We start from the raw sequence: 18,377 nt of genomic DNA, 5'->3' as shown, positions 1-18,377 counted from the left end.
ATGGTCACAGGAAGCTGAAGAAGCTCTGCAAAGTTGCTTTGAGGCTACAGACTGGGACGCACTGTGCCAGCCACATGGAAAGGACATCAATGCCATGACTGAGTGTGTAACTGACTATATAAACTTCTGTGTGGATAACATCATCCCCACCAGAACCGTGAGATGCTTCCCCAATAACAAACCTTGGATCACCAGTGACCTGAAGGACCTGCTTAACAAGAAAAAAAGAGCCTTCAGAGAGGGAGACAGAGAATTATTGAGGATTATACAGAAGCAACTTAAAGTCAAGATAAGAGACAGCAAGGAGGTGTACAAGAAGAAGCTGGAGAGCAGCTCCAGCAAAACAATATCAGAGATGTGTGAACAGGGATGAAGAAGATCACGGGCTTCAGGCTGAGGGATGATCGGACCGATGGAGGTCTGGACAGAGCCAATGAACTGAACACATTCTTCAATAGGTTCAGTTCAGAAACAAGCTTCGCATCCTCCTCTCCTGCTCACAGCCAAACAGACATTCCACCTTCCTTTGACCCACAGGACCCACAGCTGTCCAGTAACATCTCACATTTTTTATCTTCCCCCTCAGCCCTAGACCATCTGCTTCTACATGTTTGCCCTCAACCATATCAGAGGATGCTGATGCTTCCTTTGCTTCCCCCTTCCACCTGTGTGTCTCAACAAGTCAGGTGAAGATGCAACTGGAGAGACTGAATCGCAATAAGGCCGCAGGGCCAGATCATGTCAGCCCTAGAGTCCCGAAGGCCTGTGCAGAGCAGCTCTGTGGGATTCTGCAGCTCCTCTTCAACCTTAGCCTGGCCCAGAAGAAGGTACCGGTGTTGTGGAAGACCTCCTGTCTTGTTCCGGTACCAAAGAAAACTCACCCATCAGTCTTCAATGACTATAGACCTGTTGCCCTGACATCCCACATCATGAAGGTCCTAGAGAGACTCCTGTTGGCCCACCTGAGTAAGCAAACAGTAAACCATCAGGACCTCCTTCAGTTTGCTTATCGCTGTGGAGTTGGAGTTGAAGATGGCATCATACACCTGCTTCAACAAACCCACTGTCATCTGGACAAAGCCAGCAGCACTGTGAGGATCATGTTCTTTGATTTCTCCAGTGCATTTAATACAATCCAACCTGATTTGCTTTGTCATAAACTCCAGAAGACTCAGGTGGAGGCCTCAACAATCTCCTGGATCAAAGACTACCTGACCAACAGACCACAGTTTGTGAGACTGAAGGGTTTTGAGTCTAACCAGGTAGTCAGCAGCACAGGAGCACCACAGGGGACTGTGCTCTCACCATTCCTTTTCACTCTGTACACCTCAGACTTCCTGTACAAGACAGACTCCTGTCATCTGCAGAAATGATTCTGCAGTCGTGGGGTGGATCAGAGATGGACAAGAAGCTGAGTACAGGAAGGTGGTGGACCGCTTTGTGGCATGGTGTGGAAACAATCATCTCATTTTGAACGTGACTAAAACAAAGGAGATGATTGTAGATTTTAAGAGAAACAGGAATAAGTCATAAACTATTTCTATCATGGGAGAAGAAGTGGAGGTGGTGGAGGAATATAAATACCTTGGTGTTCACCTGGACAACAGACTAGAGTGGAGATGCAACTGTGAAGCCATCTACAAGAAGGGACAGAGCAGACTGCACTTCTTGAGGAAGCTTAGGTCCTTTGGTGTTTGCAGCAAGATGCTGCATATCTTCTATAAGTCTGTTGTGGAAAGTGTGATCTCTTCTACCATCATCTGCTGGGGAAGCAGCATCAGAGCCAGGGACTTAAAAAAGCTCAACAAGCTGATAAAGAAGGCTGGCTTTGCTCTGGGGACTCCTCTGGAACCTCTGGAGATCGTTGTGGAAAGACAGATTCTTCATAAAATGAAGAACATTATGGAGAACCCTGAGCATCCTCTTCATCAGATCTGCTATAAGAGAGACGCTACAGGAGATCCTTCCTGCCCACAGCCATCAGCATCTACAACGGCTCTTTGAAGAAACCTTCATAATGAGCTACAACATTTAATTTCCCTTTGGGATTAATAAAGTATTTTTGAATTGAATTGAATTAACCTTCAGGCTCCATTTGTTCGGCTTCACAGCTCTGTGCTTCACGCCAACACCGTTGCTAGGCAACAGAAGTTACGCTGAGTTAAGGGCAAGAGAAACGCAGACCGACGTAACACCGGCTGCCCACTATGCTAATCTGGCATGTTTAGCTAACAGCTACGGGTAGCATAAGTGTTCCTGTTTGACCATCATTTGTTTACATGACACTTCTTATAGATGCTCATTTGACTTGGTGATTGACATCCGCCAAGCTCATGTAGCTGCACTGCTCCAGCTCAACATGCCGCCAAGGAAGTTTAACCTGATGTGAAACATAAATCGATGAATCTGTGTTTGATTAATCTGTGGCTATCCTCAAAGACCAGGATGTGTGACACAAAAAGATTAATTTTGGAGCTGAAATTGAATTTCAGACTGGAAATTTAAAGTAGTCCAACTGAATTTTTAATGTAACAAAATACATTTTAAAAGCAAATGAATTCAGTTTAAAACCATTAAATTTTAAAACCATTTTAATTTTAAAATCAGTTTGATGAAATTAATTTTCAAACCAATGCATTTAATTTCAAAGTACACAAATACAAATTCAGTCAGAGCATTTAAAATTCATTTTCTGATGGCACACGTTTCTGCCCATACAAGACAGGCCTATAGAAGCTTGTTGCTAAAAGTCTGCACTGCTTCAGGTTCAAATTCCTTTGCTCCTCATTAAAACTAGCTCATTCTTCCTGGGCTTCCAAGTTAGTGTAAAATTGTCCATCAACACAAAATCATAGGTTTTTATCAATAACAGAAGTTTTAATCAGTTTTATTGGATAAACAGTTGCCTGATTGAGGTGTTAACTGGCCTTACAGGTACATCTCAAAATTAGAATATTGTGAAAAAGTTCTATATTTTTGTCACTTGTAGTTGGAAAAACCACAAATTCGAACCAATGTAAGCTGGTTGTAAACTTTTTCTTTTAATTAGATGTTCTGTCTGATCTCATTGTGAGTGCTGGGCGAACCAGGTGAATGGTGTGTGCCCACAGCCTTTATTTCATCAGTACTGGGAGAATTATTTTCAGTTGGAAGTGTCTGTTATCATTACGTCAAGCACTGTGTGGTGTATTGCCAGAAAATATCCCTGCTAAAATTGGCAAAATGGACTAAAAACCATGCCGTCAAAGAAGAGGAAGAAGGGGTAGGATATGGCGCAAGGAAGATTACTTTCAACATCCGCTGCGTGCTCCTTGCACTACCAACTATCCTTCTGTCCAAACTGCAGTCTATATGGCATAAATTTGAAAAGCTCAAGGCGTGGATAAAGTCTACTCCCGAGGGGACAAAGACTTGCCTCCTCGATTTCAGTGAAATGGGGCTTGGTGAGTCAGAACAGGATGAGGAGCTGTCATTAGTGGATTGGACAACCACTCCGACTTCATAAGTTACTGGAGATGACAGACAAGCGATAAGGTCGAGATGTTTGTTTCTATGTCAAACAAAGGTACTGCTTACATACACCCACTAGCCAGAATATCTGCAGCGACACAGACACCATTCATTTGTCTGGACACAACTAAACTTCATCTACTGTGAGTTAACAAAAACTCTAAAGACATATGAGCAGAATGTACTACCAACACCATGCTTCAATCATGGATCTGTGAGTGGTGCTTAAAGCCTCTGCCTATGATCTCATTCGGTGCAACACACCATAACACAGTGCGTTTTTGGGGTCTGTATACAAATCCTCAGTGAAACGTACGGTGAACAAAAATATAAACGCAATACTTTTGATTTTTGCTTCCAGTTTTCATGAGTTCAGCTCATGAAAACTGAAAGATCTAAAACATTTCTCTCAAATAATATTCACAAAACTGTCTAAATCTGTGATAGTGAGCACTTCGCCTTTGCATTGATAATCCATCCCACCTGGCAGGTGTGGCATATCAAGATGCTGATTAGACAGCATGATTATTGCACAGGTGCCCAGGACCTCCACATCCAACATGTTCACCTCCAAGATCGTCTGAGACCAGCCACCCGGACAGCTGCTGAAACAATTGGTTTGCACAACAAATGCTCACATTCGATGGTGTCTGGCAGTGTAAAGGTGTGCTCTTCACCGATGAATCCAGGTTTTCACTGTTCAGGGCAGATGACTAACAGCGTGTGTGGTGTCGTGTTGGTGAAAGGTTTGCAGATGTCAACATTGTGATCAAGTGGCCCATGGTGGCGGCGGGGTTCTGGTATGGGCAGGCGTATGTCATGGACATCGAACAAAGGTGCATTTTTAATGCACAGAGATCCCGTGATGAGATCCTGAGGTCCATTGTTGTGCCATTCATCCACGACCATCACCTCTTGTTGCAACATGAAAATACACGGCCCCATGTTGCAAGGATCTGTACACAGTTCGTGGAAGCTGAAAACATCCCAGCTCTTGCATGGCCTGCATTCTCACCGGACATGTCACCCCTTGAGCATGTGTATCTGGACCGGCGTATACGGCACCATGTTCCAGTTCCTGCCAATATCCATCAACTTCGCATAGTTATTGAAGCAGAGTGGACCAACATTCCACCGGCCACAATTAACAACCCTATCAACGCTATGTGAAGATGTGTTGCACTACATGAGGCAAATGGTGGTCCCACCAGATACTGATTGGCTTTCAGACCCCCCCCCAATGAAGCAAAACAACACATTTCAGAGTGGTCTTTTATTGTGGCCAGCCTAAGGCACACCTGTGCAATAATCATGCAGTCTAATCAGCATGTTGATATGCCACACCTACAAGGTGGGATGAATTATCAATGCAAAGGAGAAGGGCTCAATATCACAGATTTAGACAGATTTGTGAAGAAATGGTTATTTTGTGTACATGGACAATGTTTTAGTTCTTTGATTTCAGCTCATGAAAACTGGAGGCAAAAACAAAAGTGTTGCCTTTATATTTTGTTCAGTGTATAAAGCCTGTGGAGAGAACTGTGGGTCTGAGAACAGCATCTCATTTCTCCAGGCATGCTTTAATTGAACAGATTTGAATTGTTTCTTTGATACTACGGAAGACACCGATGAACAGTAGGATGTTATCTCATCTTATGTCATTCTGTGTTGATTTTGTCATTGCAATCAAACAAGTAGTTAAAATAAGATACAGATACAGCTGCATTATAGTAGTGGTGATCTTTGTGCAGCCAGGCAAGGAATAACAACAATGACATCTATGAATTCTTTTAGGAATGAGAAGAACAAGTCATCACTGTTAACAGGATGGAGGACATAGACCTTCAGATCTTTTAAAAACCTTCTTCTCTTGCTTTAAAAGAACAGAAGGTTCCCATAAATCCCAGAACAATATTAAACTACTGCAGTATGTGTTATATCCGCGATGTGAAAGATTAATATAAGGAAGTCTCTTTTCTCCCTCTTCTTCCGGCATCTGTTTCAGCAGGTTCCACTCTTTCCTGAGTTTTTCTTATTAAATCAAATTTTTTTATTTTAGAAGCGTTATGTGCTCCACTTTTCCCCCCATTGTATGCGATATGGAGATGCCCGTTTTGTGGACAACTGTGTTTTTCTTTTCTTTTTTTACAGCATTTGTGTTTGGAGACAGCATGAGAGGGCATGTTCCAATTGTTTACTCCAGAGATCAGCGGCTAGCTATCAGTATTGGGCCTTGCAATCATAGAAGGTACAGACCTGCCATCCCATCCATCATCGTAGGAAATGGGAGATCCCTTCCCAACAAAGTGAATGAATTGGCTGCGCTAACCTGCCTACAGAGTCTACAGAGAAGCAGCTTGGTCATGCTGAATGAAACTCACGCTCAAAAAATCACGCTAACCGCAGACACACAAACACGGACAGTTTTCATTTAATTCAGGCTGACAGAACCAAGGATAGTTTGGCTGTCTTTGTGAATGATAGATGGTGCAATATTGGGCATTTATCGCGTAGCATGAAGCCTTATTATTTGCCACAGGAGTTCACACATTATCACAATAGCAGTGTTAGGGTTCTCATTTTCACACATTCTGGGTTTTCATTTTCTGTAAGCCATAATAATCAGAAATACAAGACATAAAGGCTTGAAATATTTAACTCACTGTAATAAACTAATATCAGTTTCTTTTGCAGAAATGAGTCACATTAAATATTTACCTGTTTCACAATATTCTAATGTTCTAAAATGTACCTGTACCCCATCCATCCTCATCCACTACCACGTGCCTTGCCCAGGGGTACATCGACATGTGGCCGCAGGAAGCTGAAATCAAACCCACAACTTTCTGATAGCAAGACGACTACTCTCCTCACTGACTCACAGTCCTCTCTAATGCAGGATTCCGTTACCTGAAAGACGATGGCTGGCAGCGTGGTCTGGTAGTATCCGTCTTGGTCTGCCTCAGGCTCAGTTTCTTTCAGCCAGTCTTTCTTATCTGTTTCCAAGGCCTTTCGCAGCCAACCTGTTATATTAGACTGGAGACATAGACGATCAAAACACATTTGAACACACTTCACACAAACATGGCTTTGTGTTTATAAAAAAACAAGAATCAGTATACAGCATGTGAGTTATAAGAAGGCAGCACAAGGCAAGGTGTTAAATTTGAACTAAAATACAGGTGAGGTTAAGCCAACAGTCAAAACACCACAGTAAGCAGTTGTAAAAAGGCTGCAGTACCCATTCTTTAACAGCAGGTGTTATCACCACATTGCCAGTCAAATGTTTAAATCCACTTATTATCCAGTCATTTAAATTGGTTGGTCTTGGCAGAAACTCAGGTAGTCCAAAATCTTTTTTCAGGTTTGACGTTGAGGCATTACAGAGGCTTCATGTCACCTGGAACCATCAATTCCCAACCAGTTCTGATGAATGTTTGGGATCATTCTCCTGTTGGAACACCCAATTGTGTTTAGGTTTTACTCATGTGACTCACATGGCCCTCTCAGATGAAACAACCACAAAAGCTCAAGACTGTCATGAACTGGATTATGTGGATACACCATTGTCACTGTCAACAGTGAAGCGAATATGACCTAAACATGGCCTGAGAAGCAGCTGACAAAGAAAAAAAGCTCAAAACATTATTTAACCAGGTTAATCCCATTGAGAAACAAAAAAAATCATTTTTACAAGTAGAGAGACCTGGCCAAGAAGGCAGCAGGACAGTTAATAAAAACAAAAATCACAGTGAAATCTCATTTTATCTTGGACACCATCCACCCTTTCCTCTCAGGTAATAACTACATTAAAATGAATGGAAAGAAGGTGGAAAAAAACAAAACCACAAAAGGTGGATTCCAGCAAAAAATACATTCTAACACTAACTTTACTAATCTCCAGATATCCAGTAGAACACATATACACCACAGCTGTTCTTGTTACTTTGAGAAGCTAGTTTGAAAAGCTCAGTTTGCATGTGGACCAGAGGTGCAAACACAGCAGAATGCTTCTGTTAGTGTGACGCTTACTGTAAACGTCTTCACGTATTTGCTAAGCAGGTTATCCACTACTTCCTGTAGCAGCAGCGGCTCCAGCTGATTGATGTCAAACTCTGAACAGAGATCTGGATGCCCCATCATTTCCACACTGTACAACATACACATATCCACCGTGTAAAACAATAAAGTACTTCCAAAAAACAGTTTGCTGTGTGACAATAAGCTACAATGAATACAGTACAGCAGGGACTAGAAATGATAAGCAGCTTGAATAATGTCTTGTGTTGCAAGTGTATATAGGCTCAATGAACAAACTAACCTCTTGTAAGTGTTGAGAACCCATGTTAGCAGTGACACAATTTCATTAGCTTCCAAGTCCTCCAAAGTCAGCTCCTTTACACGTGTGGACACAGCATTGTGATAGAGGCTGAAAAATCTATAAATACATCCAGAAATTTAGCAAACACCTTCCTGAGAAAGTGAAATCACATAAATTAAGTCATTTAAAACCACAATTTAACATCCATGTTTATAGCTGACAACTATTTTGTAAAAGCCACGTCAGTGGCTTTACAAAGGAACTGCTAAAATACTATTTACTTCCTATCACCAGAACAACATTTTCTATAGTGTTTACAATGAAGATATTTCAGAATCCATCACCTGTTGAAGGTGTTGTAGTGTGGAGGGAAGCACTGCACCATAAGGTTTTTGACAACAATAAGGTCATCCAGAACATATTTCCTGGTTATTTCCAGCAGACGAACGAGCCACATTTTATCAGTCTCTCTGGTCACTGCCTGGGTGCCCTCAATGCGGGTGCTGACAGTACCTTCCAACATCTGAGGAGCAGAAGGTCACACTGAGCAATTAGGAATGGTCTAAGGAAGGAGAATAGGAACTGGATTAACAAGAACCAATAAAAGATCATGAAGAGTCAGTTTATTTGAACCTGAGAGAGTTCCTCAGCAGGCAATAAAAATAATGCATCGTTAGGGACAACAACCCCTTTTACATTGCACCTCTAAAGCCAGACCTGATGAAGTCACATCATGCTTTGAATCGAGCCACAGTTTCTTCACAAGAGACACTAAATCATACACCTATTTTATACTTACTTTCACCTTGACTCTGTAAAGTAATTAATTTGAATCCATGCTCAACTACAATTAAAAAACTAAAACATATACACCAAAGTTTAAGCATTTTCAAAACTTATGGAGATAAATGGTCATACAATGCTCAAAATGTATAAAAGTTAATCAAAAAAGTTAACCAAACTCCTATTATCTTGAAGCATTTTATTGCACTGAATTCTTATTTATTCTGGGTCTGTTCAAAACTTGGGCCAGTTGACTAGAATACAGCATGATGAATTATGAGCCCTGATCCAACCAAAATAAATATCAACTTGCTGCTGGTAGCTTTTATTTACAGGACTCACAAAACTTGCTATTTTAATACAAACAACATTCTATCACTAGAACATACAAAATCGCTTTAGATGGTCGGCTGTAAAAGCCTAGACAAAATTTCCCCTTGGAGGGTATACAGGTCCTTCTCAAAATATTAGCATATTGTGATGAAGTTCATTATTTTCCATAATGTAATGATGAAAATATAACATTCATATATTTTAGATTCATTGCACGCTAACTGAAATATTTCAGGTCTTTTATTGTCTTAATACGAATGATTTTGGCATACAGCTCATGAAAACCCAAGATTCCTATCTCACAAAATTAGCATATTTCATCCGACCAATAAAAGAAAAGTGTTTTTAATACAAAAAACGTCAACCTTCAAATAATCATGTACAGTTATGCACTCAATACTTGGTCGGGAATCCTTTGGCAGAAATGACTGCTTCAATGCGGCGTGGCATGGAGGCAATCAGCCTGTGGCACTGCTGAGGTCTTATGGAGGCCCAGGATGCTTTGATAGCGGCCTTTAGATCATCCAGAGTGTTGGGTCTTGAGTCTCTCAACGTTCTCTTCACAATATCCCACAGATTCTCTATGGGGTTCAGGTCAGGAGAGTTGGCAGGCCAATTGAGCACAGTGATACCATGGTCAGTAAACCATTTACCAGTGGTTTTGGCACTGTGAGCAGGTGCCGGGTCGTGCTGAAAAATTAAATCTTCATCTCCATAAAGCTTTTCAGCAGATGGAAGCATGAAGTGCTCCAAAATCTCCTGATAGCTAGCTGCATTGACCCTGCCCTTGATAAAACACAGTGGACCAACACCAGGAGCTGACATAGCACCCCAGACCATCACTGACTGTGGGTACTTGACACTGGACTTCTGGCATTTTGGCATTTCCTTCTCCCCGGTCTTCCTCCAGACTCTGGCACCTTGATTTCCGAATGACATGCAGAATTTGCTTTCATCCGAAAAAAGTACTTTGGACCACTGAGCAACAGTCCAGTGCTGCTTCTCTGTAGCCCAGGTCAGGCGCTTCTGCCGCTGTTTCTGGTTCAAAAGTGGCTTGACCTGGGGAATGCGGCACCTGTAGCCCATTTCCTGCACACGCCTGTGCACGGTGGCTCTGGATGTTTCTACTCCAGACTCAGTCCATTGCTTCCACAGGTCCCCCAAGGTCTGGAATCGACCCTTCTCCACAATCTTCCTCAGGGTCCGGTCACCTCTTCTCATTGTGCAGCGTTTTCTGCCACACTTTTTCCTTCCCACAAGGTTAGGGTTAGGGGTTAACCCTAACCCTCTGTGTCTTACCATCTTGCTTGAGGGTGTCAATAGTGGCCTTCTGGACAGCAGTCAGGTCGGCAGTCTTACCCATAATTGGGGTTTTGAGTGATGAACCAGGCTGGGAGTTTTAAAGGCCTCAGGAATCTTTTGCAGGTGTTTAGAGTTAACTCGTTGATTCAGATGATTAGGTTCATAGCTCGTTTAGAGACCCTTTTAATGATATGCTAATTTTGTGAGATAGGAATTTTGGGTTTTCATGAGCTGTATGCCAAAATCATCCGTATTCAGACAATAAAAGACCTGAAATATTTCAGTTAGTGTGCAATGAATCCAAAATATATGAATGTTAAATTTTCATCATGACATTATGGAAAATAATGAACTTTATCACAATATGCTAATATTTTGAGAAGGACCTGTATATGGGATTTGAGTGCAACATCTGCGTTTTTGAGTCTGGACTTTAGAAACCTGCCGTTCTCATGGCTACTCCGCCAGAGACGCTTCTCCAGCATGGCCTGAAAGAGAGGGAGCCTGCCTGCTGCTGCAAATCACAGTGTGAGTTTCTACCAGAACGAAACTCAGAAGTCCCAGAATGTCCCACCAACACACCTGAAAGGCTTGGGTTGTTTTTGGACTGATAGAGGACTGTGTGCCTTGACAGTCTGACTCTGGAGCGATAAAGAAACTGATGGGGGTAACGTACAAACACACACACATTTGCATAAATCTTTTCCTATTTTCTGCAACGAAGAACGCTTATTAACCGCTGCTCATGTGATACGCTTGCTTGACGTTGACAGATATCGCAGGTTAAAATATTATTTTAGGGTTAGAAAAGTATCTTCAAAAGGGTGATAACTTAGCTCATTTGATACTTTCCGGTTAATTCTTTTAGAGAAGCAAGTTATCTTTCGTCGTGGAATATTCAGGGTCAATTATTCTAGTTATTAAAAAGCAGAGGAAGTTACAACATCTCCAAAAGTCAGCAGTAACGATGTGTTTCTATGTCATTCTCAGGACAGATCTCATGAAGGAGCATTTTCAAAACCCATTGCATGCGTAACACCTGATGGGTCTCTTTCAGGTATTATTTTCTGTTGTCAGAGTTTGTATCCCATAAATCTAATGGGTAGAGACCTCATTAAAACAGGCTTAGTTTTACTGCAGATGGTCTTCATACAGTCTCTGACACAGTACTTACAGTGGGGTGCAGTTTTCGTCCGCAAGTGCTAACTGACGCTTATGGAAAGTACAAATTCATTGTTTTCACAGCAGCTGCTGGGAAGAGGTTATATTAGGTTATTTTTTCTTCCCTCTTCTGATTCATGCAGCATGTTGATTTACACTGTACCTTATATCAGATCCTGACAAAAACTATGAAAGGTTTGGTTCTGCAGGTTCTTTTTTCTCCCTTTGGAGAAGGAAAGGAAACCTAATCAGTTCTGTGTTGCATAGAAATATTAAAACACTTGTTGTTTTCTAAGATATCACCAGCTAAAACTCTTAAGACTTTTGAGAGTAATTGGTTTTGTTAAACACATTTTCCTTGGTAAAACAAACCTTTAAAATGAGAATGAAAAATGGGGTTATTTAGAAAGAATCTGATTGGACAGTGGTACCACACAAAAATTAAACTAATCTCATGTTTCCTAAAAGACTCTGCATGAAAAGGCCTTCAGAACCATGGAGTTATTTTCCACCACAGTACCAAGTTTTTAAGCATGCTTTTTCTTTATTTTAAAACAGATCTGGTTTTTGTTTTGTTTTTGGCTTTTTAGCATAATGTTTGTCTGAAGCTTCTTATGAACTGGGATAGGAGCAAATATGATCTAAGGTAAATTGGGAGCTGTGAACTAGTGATTTTTAAATCTAATTATTGTCCAAGCAGAAATAATACACTAACAGGTCTGGGGATATTTAGCCAATCCTCCAAGAGAGCCAACACCATTGTTCAATGCAGTAGTACTCAACCTGTGGTTCCTGGACTCCTGAAGCCCGCAAGCCATAGATTTTGGGTCCATAAAATTATAATACTTAATTAAAGTAGACCGATCACCTATTAAAATAGATCTAAGCCAATGAGGGGTTCCAGTCATTTGGTGGTTTTGAAATGCAATAATAATAAGATTTCTATTCTGGGGAACACAGATTGGGGTTGAAGAGTTTTGTTTTGGAACCAAGGTTAGGACTTGTATAACGGAATAAAGATAAGTAAAATCCTTCATTTTAGGAAAAGAACAGAAATAAAGGCCCTCTCAAACTAAAGAGGATGGTCGGCTCAAACTCCAGTCTCCTTGTTTGATTTCTTAGGGTTTAAAGATTAAAAGAATACATAGGAGTAGAAAGGTACACAAGGTAATTTCAGATTACTAAGAGATAAAATATTGGAACATTTATCAGCATTTGGATTGTAACAGAGGGGTTCTTGTAATAAGTTCTCCCCAACTCACAAAATTTAAATAGCCAAATTAAGGAAAATTATGTGTGTACTCCCTTTGAAACACTATGTTGGAAAAAGTCCAGTTTGGAGTCAAGCTTCTTATCTTAATTTCTGATTAAGTCAAACAGTGCAGTTTTTGTTTAGTTTGGGTATACCATAAAATGTCAACGCCGGCTTAAAATACTTCTTTGCATTTAACCTGAGCAGAGAAATTCTTGAATGCAGATGCGATCAAATTGAGCAAAACAAAAAGAATTATTACAATAACTCTCAGGATTGTAGTTATTATTATAGAGTTACAGTACAAAGAATTGGCAAAAGGTTTCAGCATCAGTGAATTTCGATTCATTTAAGAGAAAACTGTTGCTGTGCTTCTAAATAGTTTGAGATCTCTTTGGATTATGTGCACCCATCTTAAAAAGGATCCTGAAGATTGTTATAACAAAATGGATCAATTACAGCAATAAAAAATATGGTTGAGAAAACATATTCTGAAAAGAGATTGTTAAAAATGTCTTTGAATTCTTGAAGCTTAAAATTTGGCCATTTGTCTGTCTTTGATGTTTTGTCTTTGTTTTGTTGGAATGAATGTTTGTTTATATGTTGCATGACAAAATAATCCATGTTTAGAATAATGTTTCTAAATCCCAGATTGATTAAACTTTGAGTTTTCAGGAGAGTTAAGAAGCAGCTTGTTTCTGAGGTAGGTGAATGTTAACAATTTTGTAGTTTAAGGTTCACTAAGATGGGTTTGAATGTAGAAACTGTGGGTCCGCCCATAGGCTGCCAATCAGAGGTTAGTTCTGTCTGACTCCGCCCACTTACCAGATTGGTTCACACCTTTGCTTTCATGGTAACGCTCAGCACCTCCCTTCTTGAGTTTTAATACAATAGAATCCAAAGGCTTGTAGTGATTGTTACCTTAAAAACATGTTTTTGTATAATGATAAAGGATGTAGCATGACATTTAGATTTAGGTGTTTTACTATTAAAAGGTTAATGAAATAGTTTAAACTAATTTGAAGAATTAGTTTTACATGCAGAATCATTGGTGATTTATTAAATTGGAAGTTTCCCTGGTGCCATTAAGCTAGCTGACAGTTCAAGATATGCCAAAAGTAAGGGATATAATTTTGATAAAGAATCTGACTTATGACTTTATACTTGGTGGGAATTATTTATTAGATTTAATTTGTAGAGTGTATGCATCAAAATTACATTAGATTTCCATTGATCTAATACTTATCCTCATACAAGACAAATCAGGATGATATGTGACTTATTTCTAAGTGAAATATTGATGAACTGTACAATGACTGAAGTTTGTGTTTTATTGTTAATGGAACTGAGTTACAGTTAAAAATATCTGGATTTTATTTATGTTGCTTTTGTTAAATTCATAGAGACACATAGTTATGTCAGAATTCATTTCTTTGGTTCTATGTAATGTGATCTTGGGTACTAGAACATTCTTGTTCAAACCTTTTGCTGGATTGTCGCATGGGTAGGACCCTGCGCCAGAAGAGGGGAATGTCAGAATAAAGTAACGTGGAGTTATTGCCAAGATCATTTTCTTCCACATCTTTGTGTGAAGATAGGATGTTGTTTTACTGTCAAAACCTGTCCACTGTGTTTTCTCAAGTTTCAGAGACGGTGAAGGCTGCATTACCAGAAACAGCCACTTCCACCCTCCAGTCCTTTATTCCTGGCGACTGGATTCTGATCAGAGAATCTAGGAGGAAACACAGGAAGTCCAGCGCTGGAATGGCCCATATCAGATCCTACTAGGCACCCAGGAAAGCTGCAGGAAAGCTCATCCAGCTTCATCTGGCTTCCAGGACACAAGTCATCTTCCAACTGGATCATCCACAGCCTGAAAGGTGTGAGGACAGCGGACCACCACAAGACCAAGAACTGTAAGCTGATCACTGGCGAGTGATTGAAGAGGTGGTTGAAGAACACTGTTCTTACAAGGGGCACAATAATCTCTTGGGCAGTGCAACGTTATTTCAGAATCTACTTAAGGCCATCGCATTGCCTGAAAACTAGAAATCATAAGGTCATTTGCCTCACTGCACACACACCACAGTGAGAGACACATAGGAAACATACAGGGAAGACCTCTACACATTTGCACATAACCTTTCTCTGGATGATGGACTGGTGACGTCTGCAACAGAGAGACAGTCAAACATGCGCCATGATGCTTATTCTCCTTCATAACATTTGGTGGCTACTAGGCGCTCCGGACAGCAAGGGTCAGCCAAATTCTTTTCTCCCACTTTGACAGCAAAACTGACTCTGAGGAGGAAATCTCGTCTGTTTTTATCTAACTTTCATGTTTATTGCTTGATATCCATCATTATGGTACAAATTTGAAATGTGTTCATTTCCACCGTTGTTTAGTTGGACTATGGAAGCCTAACTTCCAGCAGGTTAGAGTTCCTATTTCTAAACATATTTCTAGAGGAGCTTCTTACGACCGCCCACCTGTACCAGACTGGTAACAGGGCAGCTTGAAGCCACTCAGGAGAGACAGCAAGATTTTTGAGTTTTGTTTATAATTTGTTTTCAGTATCAGAAGAAATGACATTCCACGTCAAGGTCACGATGCAGTTAAATGGAAGATGTTCTGTTCTGATGCTAATGATTGGTATTGGAAGTATTTTTATTACCCCTGACCCGAGGACGGTTTAGGGTCGTAAAGCACAAACTCTTTTAAGTTGAGATAACACCCACATACTCTTTAAATACTGTGTAAATGTTGACACCACACTGAACCCAAAGGTAGATGACTATGAAGACACAGAAAAGGTTTATTTCACCGAGCTACAAAATAAAGACCACTACTCCTATGATGACATGTTGTAAATGAAAATATCTTTGATGCCTGAGTGTACTCATAATTGTACCTCATAAATTGACTTTATAGCAGAAAATCGAAAGAAGTTGCTATTTAAGTGAAATGAGACAGAGTACACTGACAACATGAACAAGGCTTGTTTTAGTTATTTTACTTTTATTACATTTTGTTTTCTTTGATTTATTATATTGTTTTATTATTGTTGTAATCTACCATGCCCCTTGGGGGGAGGGGCGTGTGAGTATTTTTCCCACAATATAATCTGCTTTCCGTCCATGGGTTTGTGCTCACACAGTGTTTTCTTTTATTTGTATTTAATCATGACTATATTCGTGATAAAAAAAGGGGGGACTGTTAGGGGTTTGAAAACTTTTGTATTGTTTATCACTCATGTCTGCTCTAAGTGTCTTTCCCTCCTTACTGGTCCTTCTCAAAATATTAGCATATTGTGATAAAGTTCATTATTTTCCATAATGTCATGATGAAAATGTAACATTCATATATTTTAGATTCATTGCACACTAACTGAAATATTTCAGGTCTTTTATTGTCTTAATACAGAAGATTTTGGCATACAGCTCATGAAAACCCAAAATTCCTATCTCACAAAATTAGCATATCATTAAAAGGGTCTCTAAACGAGCTATGAACCTAATCATCTGAATCAACGAATTAACTCTAAACACCTGCAAAAGATTCCTGGGGCCTTTAAAACTCCCAGCCTGGTTCATCACTCAAAATCCCAATCATGGGTAAGACTGCCGACCTGACTGCTGTCCAGAAGGCCACTATTGACACCCTCAAGCAAGAGGGTAAGACACAGAAATAAATTTCTGTACGAATAGGCTGTTCCCAGAGTGCTGTATCAAGGCACCTCAGTGGGAAGTCTGTGGGAAGGAAAAAGTGTGGCAGAAAACGGTGCACAACGAGAAGAGGTGACCGGACCCTGAGGAAGATTGTGGAGAAGGGCCGATTCCAGACCTTGGGGGACCTGCGGAAGCAGTGGACTGAGTCTGGAGTAGAAACATCCAGAACCACCGTGCACAGGCGTGTGCAGGAAATGGGCTACAGGTGCCGCATTCCCCAGGTCAAGCCACTTTTGAACCAGAAACAGCGGCAGAAGCGCCTGACCTGGGCTACAGAGAAGCAGCACTGGACTGTTGCTCAGTGGTCCAAAGTACTTTTTTCGGATGAAAGCAAATTCTGCATGTCATTCGGAAATCAAGGTGCCAGAGTCTGGAGGAAGACCGGGGAGAAGGAAATGCCAAAATGCCAGAAGTCCAGTGCCAAGTACCCACAGTCAGTGATGGTCTGGGGTGCCGTGTCAGCTGCTGGTGTTGGTCCACTGTGTTTTATCAAGGGCAGGGTCAATGCAGCTAGCTATCAGGAGATTTTGGAGCACTTCATGCTTCCATCTGCTGAAAAGCTTTATGGAGATGAAGATTTCATATTTCAGCACGACCTGGCACCTGCTCACAGTGCCAAAACCACTGGTAAATGGTTTACTGACCATGGTATCACTGTGCTCAATTGGCCTGCCAACTCTCCTGACCTGAACCCCATAGAGAATCTGTGGGATATTATGAAGAGAACGTTGAGAGACTCAAGACCCAACACTCTGGATGAGCTAAAGGCCGCTATCAAAGCATCCTGGGCCTCCATAAGACCTCAGCAGTGCCACAGGCTGATTGCCTCCATGCCACGCCGCATTGAAGCAGTCATTTCTGCCAAAGGATTCCCGACCAAGTATTGAGTGCATAACTGTACATGATTATTTGAAGGTTGACGTTTTTTGTATTAAAAACACTTTTCTTTTATTGGTCGGATGAAATATGCTAATTTTGTGAGATAGGAATTTTGGGTTTTCATGAGCTGTATGCCAAAATCATCCGTATTAAGACAATAAAAGACCTGAAATATTTCAGTTAGTGTGCAATGAAACTAAAGTATATGAATGTTAAATTTTCATCATTACATTATGGAAAATAATGAACTTTATCACAATATGCTAATATTTTGAGAAGGACCTGTACATGTCACAGAAAGCGAGATAGGTTGAAAGAGTGAGTTATGCTTTTATCAGCAACATCTAGGGACTGGTACGAGTCCTCACTCACTCTCTCTCTGCTTAAAATCAAGACACATGAACCCTAACCTTTCTGACCACACACACACACACACACACCCTGAATGTTTGTTGAACTGTGTGTGAACCAGCATGTATAAATAGAGACAGGGGTGCCAACACTTTGTAGTCTGTACTGCAGAGCTACCCTTGCAAGTAATTGACTGTATCGTTCTTGCCTCTGAGTTGACTAAATAATACATAACAGTGAACTTAACAAAACAAACACCACACATACCTTCCTTGTAATCCAGTCCTCGAAGGCCAGCAACCTGCAACTTTTAGATATTCCTCTGCTTCAATACACCTGAATCAAATAATTAGGTCATTAGCAGGACTCTGGAGACCTGACTGCATACTGAGGAGGAAATGCAGCCATTTGTTTGAGGTGTGACACATCTAAACGTTGCAGGACATTGGCCCCCGAGGGATTGAAGTTTGACACCCCTGTTGTAATCATTGCAAAGCCGGTGGAGTAGGAACTTTTCATCCCTGCTGAGCAAATACTCTGAAATATCAGCTGATAAGCAAGGTGGCCACAGATTCAGGCCCTGGACTTCGTCCAACCATCCGTCAGCTGCCTTCAAGGGGTCAGAAATTTGTTTGTTTCTGACTACCAACAAGGAATGGTTTTTGAAGGCATCTCTCTCATCCTTTGTCATTCCCAACGGCAGCTTTTGGATCGATGCAGCGTATGCGAGGGCAGCCAGTTCTTCCTTCCGGTTCT

The 18,377-nt window shown here is 40.9% G+C and overlaps 1 protein-coding gene across 4 annotated transcripts in view; it reads right to left on the bottom strand.

The window, feature by feature from the left end:
- Positions 1–18,377, bottom strand: part of exoc3 (exocyst complex component 3) — a 56,922-nt gene that overhangs the window by 23,948 nt on the left and 14,597 nt on the right. For all 4 annotated transcript variants that reach the window (XM_047368320.1, XM_047368323.1, XM_047368322.1 and 1 more), the window contains 4 exons: positions 8,176–8,354; positions 7,832–7,948; positions 7,543–7,660; positions 6,421–6,546 (listed from right to left, as the gene is read on the bottom strand). In XM_047368320.1, the coding sequence (XP_047224276.1) occupies positions 6,421–6,546; positions 7,543–7,660; positions 7,832–7,948; positions 8,176–8,354 (540 nt within the window). The remainder of the gene's footprint in view (positions 1–6,420; positions 6,547–7,542; positions 7,661–7,831; positions 7,949–8,175; positions 8,355–18,377) is intronic.

The sequence above is a fragment of the Girardinichthys multiradiatus genome, chromosome 6, assembly GCF_021462225.1.
Source record: "Girardinichthys multiradiatus isolate DD_20200921_A chromosome 6, DD_fGirMul_XY1, whole genome shotgun sequence".
NCBI lineage: Eukaryota > Metazoa > Chordata > Actinopteri > Cyprinodontiformes > Goodeidae > Girardinichthys > Girardinichthys multiradiatus.
This window is presented reverse-complemented; position numbering and strand designations above follow the sequence as displayed.